The sequence below is a fragment of the Brienomyrus brachyistius genome, chromosome 1 (genome assembly GCF_023856365.1).
Source record: "Brienomyrus brachyistius isolate T26 chromosome 1, BBRACH_0.4, whole genome shotgun sequence".
Taxonomy (NCBI): Eukaryota; Metazoa; Chordata; class Actinopteri; order Osteoglossiformes; family Mormyridae; genus Brienomyrus; species Brienomyrus brachyistius.
In genome coordinates this window covers 29,820,803-29,834,956 of record NC_064533.1, presented here as the reverse complement: position 1 = coordinate 29,834,956, position 14,154 = coordinate 29,820,803, and the positions used below count along the sequence as shown (strand labels likewise).

General features: G+C 43.3%; 1 protein-coding gene across 2 annotated transcripts; it reads left to right on the top strand.

Annotated features, from left to right (window-relative positions):
• The first annotated feature begins 1,876 nt into the window (after positions 1 to 1,876).
• Positions 1,877 to 13,482, top strand: LOC125744886 (solute carrier family 41 member 2-like). 2 transcript variants are annotated; one of them, XM_049017173.1, is made up of 11 exons: positions 1,877 to 2,081; positions 2,870 to 3,550; positions 3,721 to 3,828; positions 6,255 to 6,326; positions 6,574 to 6,718; positions 6,827 to 6,973; positions 7,708 to 7,855; positions 8,537 to 8,616; positions 10,644 to 10,775; positions 11,112 to 11,260; positions 11,484 to 13,482. In XM_049017173.1, the coding sequence occupies exons 2-11, from the start codon at positions 3,017 to 3,019 to the stop codon at positions 11,667 to 11,669; spliced, it is 1,701 nt and encodes a 566-aa protein (XP_048873130.1). In that variant the 5' UTR covers positions 1,877 to 2,081; positions 2,870 to 3,016; the 3' UTR covers positions 11,670 to 13,482. The 2 variants fall into 2 exon arrangements, with proteins under 2 accessions (XP_048873130.1, XP_048873137.1); XM_049017180.1 differs by lacking the exon at positions 1,877 to 2,081 and adding an exon at positions 2,092 to 2,348.
• Positions 13,483 to 14,154: the final 672 nt, after the last annotated feature.

Here is a 14,154-nt window from a genome sequence, read left to right as displayed (position 1 = left end):
GCAGACAAAAGGGCATCAATTACTCCCCAAATCACTTGGGTTAGACAACTATAGTTACATTTCCATCCACATAACAGACCAATAATACAGATCAAAACTGTATTATTTTCCCCCCAACAAAAGACCAAATGAAACAACTATCTAGTTGCCTAGTTGCTAATCTGTATCCCTTTTTAGTTTATTTCACCTTTTATTACTTTTATCTCATATGAATGTTTTGTCCTTTTTATAGTGTCCTTTTTACATTATCTGTTACCATACATCTAATTGCTTATTCTGTATGCCTGTTCTTTTTCCCTTCTTGACTTTTATCTTATATGTAAAGTGCTTTGAGCTGCATTTAATGTCTGAAATGTGCTATATGAACATTATCAATAATAAGAGAAGATAAAAACAAAAGATATGCAAATAAGCATTTGAAGCCGCATGCGTGTATATGTACAAGCTTAATTGCGCCCACCTATCTATACATCTGTGAGTACAGGTGTTATTGTACAGGTCTATATAACAAATAACAAAAAAAAATAACACAAATAACAAGAATTTCTGTAAGTGCTATTGCTGTAAGTGCTATTTTTGCAAAGTGGAAGTGTTTAGGAGCAACAGAAACTCAGCTACAAAGTGGCATAACCTGTTAAGTAACACAGTAAGGTCGCCATGTGCTGAGGTGCATAGTGCGTAAAAGTCACCAACACTCTGTTGACTCAATAACCGTCACATTCCAAAACTCCCTTTGGCATTAGCCCAGCTCAAAAATTGTACACCAAGAGCTTAATGGAATGGGTTTTCATAGCTGAGCAGCTGCTCAAGCCTCACATCACCAACCTCAATATCAAGTGTCAGATGGAGTGTGGTAAAGCACATTGCCACTGGACTCTGGGAGTACTGGAAATGTGTTTGAATCACGCTTCTAAATCTAACAGTCTGATGGACAAGTCTAGGTTTGGCAGATGCCAGGAGAGCATTACCTGCCTGTCTGCATTGTGTCGACAATGTTTGGGGGAGGAGGGATAATGTATGGGGTTGTTTTTCAGGGGTTGGGCTAAGCCCCTTTAGCTCGAATGTAGGGCACTCTTAATGCTTCAGCATACCAAGAGAATTTGGACAATTCTTCCAAATTTGTGGGAACTGTTTGAGGAAGGCCCTTTTTTGTTCCAGCATCACTGTGCCCCAGTGGACAAAGCATGGTCCATAAAGACATGACTGGATGAGCTTAGTGTGGAAAAACTTGACTGGCTCACACAGAGCCCTGACCTCAACCTCATTGATTACCTTTGGGATGAACTAGATGAACCAGGCCTTCACATCCAACATCAGTGCCTGACTTCACAAATGCTCTTCTGGATGAATGGGCAAAACTACTCACAGACACACTCCATAATCTTGTGGAAAGCCTTCCTTGAAGATTGGCAGCTGTTATAGCTAAAAATGGGGTGTTTAACATTAGGTGAGGTGAAGTATTTAGAGCTCCTGATTGCTTGGGTCAGGTGTTCTGGCAACTGGGATAAAGCAAAAATGCGTATCTGTCCAGTGTGTTCAGAGGACTGGGAAACACTGATTTAGTGTATATAGTCTACAAATACAATAAATATATGTATGAATGCAACTGCACTTGTAAGTTTGATTTAGACATTTTTTTCATTCAGTTTAAATTATTTTGTTCACCTCATGTATGATGGCAATCCATTTACATCATTTACACGTCCTACGGCAGAGAGAGTGATACGTATCACTTACGTTGAACCTTATTTTATTAATTATGAGCTTTTCAAACAATTTCCTTTTGGATAATAAAAGTTTTCCGATTCTGATTATTAGAATGCGGAAACGTGTGTAAATACCCCAACATGTGTCTGCGCGTGCGCGTTGGCCCTGCTGACATTGACGTCACTGGCCACGGATACCGTCAGTATGTGGCACGGAAAGGTGACGGTGCCTACCCTGAGCTAGAATGGCTAATTATGTTAACTGCAGTATTAAATTGTGATCGTAAAGATATGCCGCATGTTTACTTGTGATACGACGTTCGATATTCAAGAGCCAAGAGTTTTTTTTTCCCCTGCGGTGACTTTTTTCTACAAGTAAGAAATGCCTATGTTTCCTCATACTGTTGCGTAGCTGAAAAAATGGCATCAGGGAAAGACGGATCTCTACAGATTGCTACTTGGTGTTTTCAGCCTAACATATTTGATTAATAACAAGTTGCAAGCTTATGGTCGATATGTAACGCCACAATCTTGGCTTTGAGAATAACACTGATGACAGCGCACCGTCCGTCTACATGGGACAGACGTTTCTGTACGCCGGTCTCTAGGTTGATAAGACTTTTGCGTTTCACATGTATCGAAGTAAGTAGTTCATATTAACAGTTAAGAAATGAGAAACTGACCCCTGCTAAATAAGTAATCAGATCGTCATATGCTTTACACCTAGCGTTACAAAGAGAGGAGGCGGTGTGGCTCAGCGAGTTAGGATGCTGTGCCTGTGATCGGTTCAAATCCCAGTGTCAGCAGAGACATTTCACTGTCGGGCTCTTGAGTAAATCCCTTAACCCCCAAGAGTGCTGGGACTGTCTGACTCCCTTCTCCAAAAATATATGTCGCTTTTTAATCCATTTTACCTATTTGTTTTGATGGTATGAATTGTGCAGCACTTTAGCGAACATTAAGTGATCTTGAAAAGCGCTTTATAAATAAAATTTACTTATGTTATTTTAAAATATCTGCTGAGTATATGTCCAGTTTCTAAAGTGTATTAAGGTATTTATGTACGTATCTTTTACTATGATGATGTTTGTATCGTTGTATGGGTTGAGCGTTTGGAGTTGTGGATTTTCAAAATTCGTTTGTGTGTTTTTCTTTCTTTGCAGTCTTCCCTTGTGTGATGTCGTAAAAACAATACTGCCAGCCCCAGACATCCATGCAGGAGTAATCAGACACGTTCCATGTCCATTCAGCCTGCTGCTGGTTACCCATCTCAAAGAAGAGGATGAGATTGTCTTCTCGCAGTCAGCGGCATGAGCATCCACAGCATAGGGGGCGCTGTCATGAATTCCCTGGGCACTAGTCTGGTGGCTCATATGAGCAGTAAAGTGTTAGGCTGGCGTGGCTTGTCAGTGGAGCCACTTCAGCCCGGCCGTATCAGCTTCCTGCTGCAGACCATGGTACCGACTGGCTACACGCAGCTGCAGGAGGAGCGGCTAGCATTGAGCGACTTGGGGGGGAAGCAAGATTGCCACCAGAATGGGCTCCGCTCAGACTTGTCCCACCTGGAGGACTGGCGCCACCCAGATAGAGGATCTTGGGCTTCCAGCAGCCTGTCTGAGCATGGGGATCGCTGCTGCTCGGAGACTGCGCCTATGCTGGGCAAAAACCAGCTGTCCGGTGAGGAAGGCGGAGAGGCTGAGCAGGAGGGAGATGGTGAGCAGGGCATGGCCACCAGGAGAATGCCGAAGGAGTCCCCACTGGCCATGGCTCTGCAGATCCTCTTGCCTTTTCTTCTGGCTGGGTTCGGCACGGTGTCAGCCGGCATGGTGCTGGATGTTGTGCAGGTGAGGGAATTGGACTAAAATCTTTGATTCACCTGTTGTTTTGCGAGATAAAAGATTTTTAAAGTTGTGTTTTTGTAGTTTAGCTGCTGTGAATGCCACACCCTCTGAAAGTTTATCTTTCAGTTTTACTGCAGTCTAAACCTTTTCTCATGGGTGTTTTGCTCTGGCAGCACTGGGAAGCTTTCCAGAACGTCACAGAGATCTTCATTCTAGTACCTGCTCTCCTGGGTCTAAAGGGAAACCTGGAGATGACGTTGGCTTCCAGACTCTCTACAGCGGTAAGCGTAAACAGATTTCTTATAAACTTACACACACAGTCACCTTATATACTCCCTCCTTCTAGCAATGTTAATTTCTCTTTTGGGGTGTGTACTTGTACTGAGAACTGCAAAGCAAGAAGGCAGATATCACCATAAGCATCATAACCTTTCTGGTGACGCCACAAGACACAGGTTCCATGTGAGGTACAATGTGTATTGGAGGGCGAGAAACTGTTCTCACTGGAGAAATTCCATCATTTGGTGTTTTGCAGATGCTGGTGAAATATTATGACTGGTGTGTCACTAGAAAAGTCCGTAAGCATTTACCCTTAAGGCATGTTGTCCGGAACAGCCATTACATTTAGTTCATGCTGTCCTCACGTCCATCAGATCATGGCTCGTGAATGGGAGCATTGTCCTGAAGGGTGATGCTGCTTACTCACAATGGCTTTATTTGTATTAGCCTTTCCCTCGAAAGAGTGCAGTGGATATAAAACCATGTTGGGAAAATGCACCGTACACTTCTATAGATCTGTGGCTTTCTCTTAGCTATATGCTAGCCGAGCCATTAGCCAGATAGTAAAATTACAGGTCTTATTTCTGGCTACGAGCATAATGCTAGCTAAGAATCGGCTGACTCATCTAACTGGAACTGGAAATGCTGCCTGTCGCTTTTTTTTCATTAATTATTAAGTCACTAGATCCTGCTTTATTTTGCTTATAAGTAATACAATGTGTTATCACGTCTCTTACTGTAACCTAATCTCCCCCTGTGTCATGTAGCTTGGTAAGTTCTTACTGTGCATTGTGCATTCCCCAGTTCCCTGGTGAGTGGTGTTTACACTGGACATGACAATGTCATGATTTGTCATTGATTGTGCTAGATTTCAACGAGTGTCCAACTGAAACTGGATTTTCTGACCGCAGTACTGATTTCGATATCTGAGAATTTAAAAATCTGTTATATTGGCAGATAATTCATAAACAAAGATTTTCCCTGACATTTGTTATTTAAGAGTCCTTACCAAGATAACATGATATAATGCAGCTTAAAAAATTTCATTGTCATAAATAGTACATTGAACAAAAATTACCACAAAATATATAAAAGTTTTGATAAGTCATATGTATAAAAATACAAAAATAAGTTTAAAAAATTATCCATTATAAACTATAGAATGCTACTTGTAATTAATATTAAAGGAAATAGGCTCTAGCTTATGTTAGTGTATGTGGTACTGAGCCATTGTTCTTCCCATTGTTCTTGTGACCGTGTTCCCTGTGCTTCCATATTATACTGGGGTTCTACCGGCTACACGAGGCCTCCTCTTGAACTCGCACTTTAATGCAATTCTTATTTCATTCTCCACCCAAACCAAACTCCGACATACAACTGGTCAAAATAAACAAGATTTTGGAAATGGCGGTGTTTAAAAAATATGTGTATATATGTATGTGTATGGGTTCTTTTCAGGATGGGTTTCATAAAAGGGTTCTCAGTGACATACGCAATACAACAGAAGTGTTCTGTGCAAGGTTGCAAACAGAATCAGGTGACACCGAGATGGGCGGGAGAAATAGGTGCTTTCTTTGGGGACTGAAGAATTGCTAAGGGCAACAAAAAGAAAAGGCAGCAATTTCAGCATCCGCAGGACGGGAATTGTGCACAGAAGCAACATTGGCATGAGGTCCTGAAGAAAACTGCAGCTGTGATCAAGCTGGGGTCCAAAGGAAACCCTGTTGTGTGTAATGGCTGAGAACAAGTACAGAAAAAGCAAACGTGTGTGCTTATTGCATCAGCATTTCCCAGCCTGGTCTTAGGGGACCCTCAGACGGTGCACATTTTTGCTCCCTCCCAACTCCCTGCCAGACTGCAGTGCACATTTTTGCTCCCTCCCAGCTCCCTGCCAGACTGCAGTGCACATTTTTGCTCCCTCCCAGCTGCCTACTGGGGGGGGGGGGTGCAAAAACATAGACTGTCTGGGGGTACCTGAGGACCAGGTTTGGAAGCACTGTATTACTCGTACATGACTTGGTGTCATCTCAGGGCATTCCAGTCCATGTACACAATCATGGTATTTCTTATAAAACCCACATTGTTTTTCTTTGGCTCCAGTTGTAAAACTGATCCCATTTTTCCAGCTGTCAGCTGAATGCTAGGATGTAAGTGATAGCCGTGTTAGCTCTGTGTACTAATGGCTGCAAGATGTGTCATGCTTCTGTGAAGGGTTCGGCTGTGCTCTCAATTTACCCACTCTGCAGACCTCACTTATGCTGTGAATGTGTGTCTGTACAGGGGGCGTTTTCCTCTTTGAGGATTACAAAGCATTCTGTACATTCTGAGTCATGCTTCCAGCATCACCGTGTTTCAGTCTGTGGTAGGTTCTGGTAAATACTCACCTGGCACTGTATCAGTGACTGTGAGGTCTCTCTCCCTGCCCCAGGTAAACGTGGGTAAGATGGACTCCCCCATCGAGAAGTGGAACTTGATCATTGGGAACCTGGCACTTAAGCAGGTAATGAAAATTGCTGAGCAGGTGTAGTCAGCTGCTGAGTATTATGAACACTGCACTGTGACAGGATCAGCTATTGGAGGTGGCTGCGCTGTTCTCCCAGTATGCATCTGTGCTGCCATAGTGTGGCTATAGGCCATGTGACTGTAGCTGGAACTTGCTCTGTGTGATACTGAAGAAGTAATTCTGTGTGGGTCTGCGAGTATGGTCATGTGACTCACTGCTTCCCACCCCGTCGCCTCTGCGTCAGGTTCAGGCCACTGTGGTGGGCTTTTTGGCTGCAGTAGCAGCCGTCATTTTGGGCTGGATCCCCGAAGGAAAGTTCCAGATGAGCCACGTGATGCTGCTGTGTTCCAGCAGTGTGGCTACGGCCTTTATCGCCTCTCTGCTGCAAGGTACTTTCCTGTCTCCACACATGCAATTAGCTCTCCCTCCCTATCTGTGACTCGCTCCACCGGGCGAAACACAGCTGGAAGGCTGAGCTCTTCGCGTCCCTCCCACAGGCATAATCATGGTGGGTGTGATCGTGGGTTCCAAGAAGACGGGCATAAATCCAGACAATGTGGCGACGCCCATCGCTGCCAGCTTCGGGGACCTCATCACACTGGCCATCCTCGCCTTCATAAGTCAGGGCCTCTACAACTGCCTGGGTGAGAGAGAGGGGGTGGCTGGGGCATTGAGGCTGGTGCTTACACTGTACTTACTAAGAAAATTACTGATTATAGTCAGGAAATATTCCACAGAGATGACAAACATCACAAAATGCACAAAACATTTACATCACTCGGTGCGATCTGTATGTATGTGTATTTTGGGTCTGTGCAATATGTGTAATTGTGTGCACTAATTTTACTATTTATTGTATTTGGTCTGTTTCTTTTCTATTGCTTTTTATTTACTGGCTGTTGCAACAAGTAAATTTCCGCAGTGTGGGATCAATAAAGTCTTATCTAAAATAGTACATGCATGCACAGCCAGACAGCCTAGTAATACAAGTAATGAAATAATTATGTAACAATCAGATGAAGATAAAGTGCCTGCTGGTTTAATTTCTGTTTTCATTCGTAATGAGGGCGCCTTTATTAGATTCATTTTGTTAATAGCAGATGACTTAGACTGGTGTGTTATTTAAAATAATACTGTCTCCTTAAGTCAAACATCTGATCGAGGAGCAGCTGTCAAAACCAGGCGGAGTTGCATTACAGGTGCAGACAGAAGACTGCTAATAGCTGTAGGGAGGGCAGCCAGCTGAAAGCTGCACTGCACCACACTGGCGCCTGACGTTTGAATCGGCCGGTGATGTTGAGACTGGGGCTCTGTCATGGCCTTTCCTTTATATGAATGCTTAGTGACTGAGGACATGTGACTGTGTTGGCATCCGCAGAGCCCCATCCCTACGTGGCGGCTGTGGTGTGTGTCTTCTTCCTGCTCCTGACGCCACTGTGGATCGTCATCTCCTCCAAGCACCCAGCGAGCCGCACGCTGCTGTACTCGGGCTGGGAGCCAGTGATCACGGCCATGGTCATCAGCAGGTGGCTGCCTCTCCTTCCTGGTTAACTGTGCGGCTGTGTGTGTTGAGCATGCATGGGAATGGGCCAAGTACTGTGTCAGAGTGATGCCGAAGGCGGCCCCTTCACGTGTCTCAGCCTCAAATTAAAAGCGTTTTCCCTGCTTACCACACCTTGTACTTCTGCTGTAGTATCAGCCTCTCTAAATGCTTTTTCAGAAATGACATTATCTTCGTTTTTTTAGTCTACAACCCCGCCCTATTGTTATTCCAATTGTTATTTGGACTCCTATTGTTAAAATCAATATTAAGCAATTCACTTTTTTTACCAAAGCACTCCCTCTGCTTTGTTTTGACATAAAATCAGGCCTGAGCTTCTCTTGAATGTTTTTGGTTTTCTTCTGGGATGGCAAGTATTTCATTAATAACCACAATTTTAAAAATCACTGCATTGTGTTTTTCTTTTAAGTGACTGAACTGCATACTTCTAGCTGTTAATTTAAATAGACCCTCAGATTGTTAATCTGTTTGTAGTGGGGCAGTGTGTTGCTCTGTGGACTAAGACTCTGTGATCGGAAGACCACCTGCTCAAGGCTCAGCCTCGGTAGAATAGTCACATGTCTGTGAGGTCCCTAGCAAGGCCCTTAACTCCCAGCTACAGGGGTGCTGTAGGGGTCACATTTCTGCTGCTTCTTGTCTTTTCCAGTATTGGGGGGCTTATCCTGGACAAAACGGTGTCAGATCCAAACTTGGCTGGGATCGTGGTCTACACCCCCGTCATTAACGGTAAGTGAAGTAGCAGGGTGTGTGTCGTTGGGCTGGGAGAGGCAGCTGGCCAGTCCAGACCCGTGGGAATCTCTGGAGTTTATGAGACTGGAGAGAGGGAGCTAGCAGAAATGCAAGTATCAGGTAGCCTGGTTAGCTCTGGCCATCCTATAAATTTAACTGCTGATTGTCATGTTTTGTTCTGGTGCTATTGAGATATATATCAAAACTTTAGTTTCTCAAGATGTGTGAAATGCAGAGTGGCACAACGTCAATCTGGCTTGCTCCTGAAACTTTAAAATGAATTTCAGTAAACAAAGAGAATTTCAAGGGAATGTCAATAAATAAATGTCAAATTAAATGAACTAAACTAATGCTAAATGAAAGCTATATAATGCTGTTTAAAAAGATGATGCAGAAGTCATTATATACAGTGTGCATGGTAGGCAGTTATTGGTCATTGGGCATGTCCGTGTTGAGAAGACTGATGGCCTGAGAGCAGAATCTTGAGCCTCTGTTTTGCCATCAGACTTATTTGATATGGTCTTTTTTACCTGCCTTTTGCTATAATGACGATGCCGCGTATCTTTCTCCTGTATTTCAGTTCATAACTTGCTGAAATCTCATTGTAGAAACATGAAAAAAAACACTGATCGATGTTTTGAAAAGAAGTATTAAAGTTTTTAAAATTAAGTTAAGTTGACAAAAAAGTAATCCATTTAACCTGCATTGGGGGTGTGTAGTGCAGCCCTTACCTGAAGATCGCTATTCCCATTCTAAATAGCCTCATTTCTGTGTATTCAAATCGGATTCGCATGGTAATTTGTTGAACAATGTAACGGTGAAACGCGATCCAGATACACCGCCATCAGCGCCATAAAAAGGGGGGGGGGTGTAGCCAGGTGTGAATGGCTCATGCATCATGAAAGTTGCTACATATTCAATGAAAGGAGCCCAGAAATAGTGACATGAGTTAGGTTCTTCCTTATTTATTTATCCAACTGAATGTTGCAGCTACGCCATTCAGTCATCTTCATGTAGCCCAGATTTTGGTGGTCAGATATCAAAACAAACTTCCACTATTGCTTACTATGTACTTTTATAATGTTTCTGCAAGTGTTACAAACTGCATTTTGCAATGTCTATACTAGTCGGCCCTCGTTTATCGCGGTTAATCGGTTCTAGACTACCGCGATAGTGAATTTCCGTGAGGTAGGATTCTTTATTTATAAATCGAATATTTTCGTAGTTAGAGCATAGAAAACCTGTTTACGACCATCTATTTACGGTTTTTAACATTGTTAGACATAAAATAACACCCTTTAGTCACCGTTACTGGATGATTGCTGGACACGGAAGCAGGAACGGGGAGACGAGGAATCAGGATCAAAGGGTTTATTTGGAATCACTCCAAATGCAGGACACAGGAACATGTAACATCAAAACGTCAGTGACAGACCTGGGGTTACAGACGCTGACGTGGACTTAAATACACTGGAGGAATCAAACTGACAGGAAACAGCTGGTCAGGATTGGGGCAGCACATGTGGTTAATAAGGGGGTGTGGCACACAAGGGGATCCTACAAGCAGGTCATGACAGTTACACTCGTATTACCCAATATATTAGACAAAATAAGAGAAAATAAGACATATTAGACGTTAGAAATGTCATTATTATAGTACATTTAATTACGAAGAGCAAAGATGCTTCTAATGTGTAACGATGCATAATTTTCACTCTCAATCAACTTTTTAATGAATATACAAAAAACCGCGAAAGTTGAAGCACGAAGTGGCGAGGGACGACTGTATATAACAAATAATTTATTTGCCATGAATTAAGTTTATGATATTGAATGAAATGTGTGACCATGCCCCAGTCTGTGAAAGTGTGTTCCCTACCCCTAGACCCCAGAGGGTTAAGCTCTTTAGATGATGGGGAAGTCATTGTGGCTGTGAAATAAATGATCCTTAAACACCTTCTGTCATAGCCCATCTTAAATATTCAGTAATCACATGATCCCAGTTGAGCCTGACTCTCTTCTAGGTATTGGTGGGAATATTGTGGCTATCCAGTCCAGTCGAATCTCTACCCACCTGCACTTCCACTATGCCCCCGGTGAGGTGCCGGAGGAGGCGCAGGGCTGTTACTACCCCTGCCGCACCTTTTGTGGCTCAGGTAACCACAAAGCCGTCAGCACTGTTAGGGCCTGCAGCCACTGCTGCTGCACCTCAGGCTTCATTTCAGTGAAGATTTATAATCGCATATACAATTGGACTCAGTGGGGAGCATTGCTGCCTCAAACCACCATAGTTGGGGATTTGAATCCAGCCTCCTTTCTGTGTGGAGGTTGCATGTTCTCCTTCTGATACCCCAATTTCATCTAACAGGTCTGATTCTGTATTCTGCTTTGTGTGTTTCTAAATGTGATGAATGTCAAGATGTCACCTGCCATCAGCACCAGAGCCTAGTGACCTACAGAAAATCCCCCCCCCCCCCCATCCTATCCCCCAGGTGCCAATCACCGCTCGGCACAGGTGCTGCTGCTGTTGCTTATTCCAGGTCATCTGATCTTTCTCTACATTATTCACCTGATGAAGAGTGGTCACACCACTCTCACGCCGATTTTCACAAGTGTTTACTTGGCTGCCGCACTGTTGCAGGTAAGCTCTTGCATTCTGTTATGTCTACACGTTTAGCATGTGGCATTATCTGCATTGGTAACGAATGCTGATGTCCTGTAACCCACCAGTGAACTTGGGGGAACTATAAATGTGCTCCACTTTGGGGTTTACTCAGATGGTGATGGCAGAGGCACAGTTCTTTGTGTGTGAGTCTGCCTTTGGTTTGGTTAGTTGGGCCTTTAACCGCATTGCCTCCTCCCAGGTTGTGACCCTGCTGTGCATCGCAGACTGCATGGTGCATTCCATATGGAGTAGCGGCAAGGACCCTGACAGCTTCTCCATACCTTACCTGACAGCCCTAGGAGACCTGCTAGGCACTGCACTATTGGCACTCAGCTTCCACTTCCTGTGGGTTATTGGGGACCAAGATAGCGACGTTGGAGACTGAGAGTAGGAGCTGTCCAATATTTTGAGGCCCTACCCATTGTACTACGGTGCGTGCGGAAGTGCAATGTTTTGTTAGCTTGAACATTCCACTGCTCCTCTCATTAGACCTCTCTGGCAGAAAGCATTTTCCTTTGTCTCTGCCAATGAGAAGCTACTTCTGTAAGTCACATGATAATTCAGTTTTGATGGTAGCTGTGAAACTGCAGGACAACTCGATCAAGTTGAGTATCTTGCTTCCAGTGCTAACGGGTAACAGCTTACCGTCATGGATCAGGGTTCCCCTGATTGAAAGCATTCCAGCAGGTTCTCCACCTCAGTATAATCCATGGAGTCAGTGACATATACTTTGAGTCAGCAGCTGAATCTGATAGGTCAATGCCTGGATTGCCCTTTCAGAACCCCTGTGATAATTCTGTAGGGAGTACGCTTTTGTTCCAGAGAAAATATGTTACGGCTTTCATGGGAACCAGCCGGAAGGTGGATCCCAAAGATCCTGTCTTACGTTTTCTGTTCTGAACTGCAGGCTGCAGCCTCTGTCTTCATGGCTTTTTCATAACAGCACTTTAAAATTAGCAGTGTGAAGCATACACCTCCATTATTCTCATTGCTTTCTCCCACTGACCAAACTTTCAGGTGGCAGCATTGCCACTGCGTCATTGCTTATGGTGATATCGCAACTCTCTCTGCATTTTGGGGGCTAACTCGCATTTCTGAGTGTCAAGAACCCCAAGAAAATCCAAATAGAAGGAACAGTGATCTTTTGGTGTCTGTGCCACATGTTATCGAGATGGTAATGAAATGTTAGTCTCATGACGTTTGTTAGGGAAGGAGATATAATGCCAGTATATTTTATTTTGACTGTTGTCCTTTTCAAAATCCATCAGCGCCTTTAAATATTAAACATGTAGATTTTTTTCATACGATGCCAACGGTTTCATGTGTTTTGTTACTGTTATGTTAAGCTGGAATCCAGCTAGTGTCGCTCACGTTAAGCAGATATGGATGAACAGCAGTCTGTCTTTCAGGCCAGTGTGCATGTTTTGTTCATACATGGTGTTATTTTGCACTATCCTCACCACTGCTCTGGCCATCCCTGCCACCCACATAAAAAAAGTTTGTTTTCATATCGGCCTTTCTGAACATCTTTTACTTTCTGAAATGGTGCTGAAATGAATTTTTAAACAAGAAATTTCTACATGATCAAATATTGCCTGTTTTTTTTTTTTTTGTGAGTTGTTTGCAGTTTTTTTATATATTATATCCTCTATTTAAGATGTTAAATGTAAAGCAAAATACCTAAAATTGGCAGTTTCATGACCTAGGAGTTCTAGTAGAGTTTTTTTTTTATTCCATCCTGTAAGTCACTGTGTCCAAAGGATCTGTTCAACATCCAAGGGGGGAAGTAAATTCCCTTGAGCTCCTACACACCTGCCTTGGTAATTGCAGTCCAAAAGTTAATTTTTGAACGTGCCCTGACTGCAGCTTGGTAACTCCAGGCGTTTTATCTGGGGTCTCTTACACTCACCTGCAGGAGACAACAGTGATCTATCCACTGAAACCTGTCATAAAAGATCTTGCATTAAAGTGTTCCAGGGGTAGTCCCAGATGTGAAAGCCGTGTACCTGAGTGACTCCCTTACTTTAACCTTAAAGCGCAGTACTGTACGGATACTGTGTGGGGCACCATGAATGCAGTGCATTATTCATTCAGATATAGGTTTTAGAGATGTCCTGATCTGATCCAGTTAGTATTTATATTTGCCAATTTCGAATACTGATCTGATATTTTAATAAATATTTAAATATACATACACATACAGTCAGTGTTGGTGCATTCTTCGTCTGAGTAAGCCTTGCGGTGTTGCTGTATTCCAATGCCTAATTAGATTTGTTGTAATAAATGATGAAATGGAATCTCTGCCCTTATTATGTCTTATAGTCCCAGGTCCCAATTTTCAGAAAACTGTTTCAGTGTCTTGGGTATGCTCCAGACCCTCCACAACCCTGAACAGGACAAGCGGTTCAGAGGATGGATAGATGGAGGGATGGGTTCAATGTTGAGATTTTGTTATGGCTGGTTACATGGCGTCATTAAATTTGTTTTATATTGGCCCTATGGTTATACTTTTCCAGTTAATGGAGACCACACTTGTTACATTAAAAAGCGCAGCTCAAGGCCCTCATCTACTTTCAGTACCTGTGACCACCTTAGTTCAGCAGAGCTGCTGTGGCTGGATGCAGAGTTGACTCCAGACATATTGACTTGCCTCCAAGACGTGGTTTGCATGTGTTGGTGTATGGATGCCATATTGGAATCCTCCCCCAAGAGAGGAGAGGGTGTTTCATTTTACGCTAATGGTAGATATACAGTACAGGCCAAAAGTTTGGACACACCTTCTCATTCAATGTGTTTTCTTTATTTTCATGACCATTTACATTGGTATATTCTCACTGAAGGCATAAAAACTATGAATGAACACATGTGGA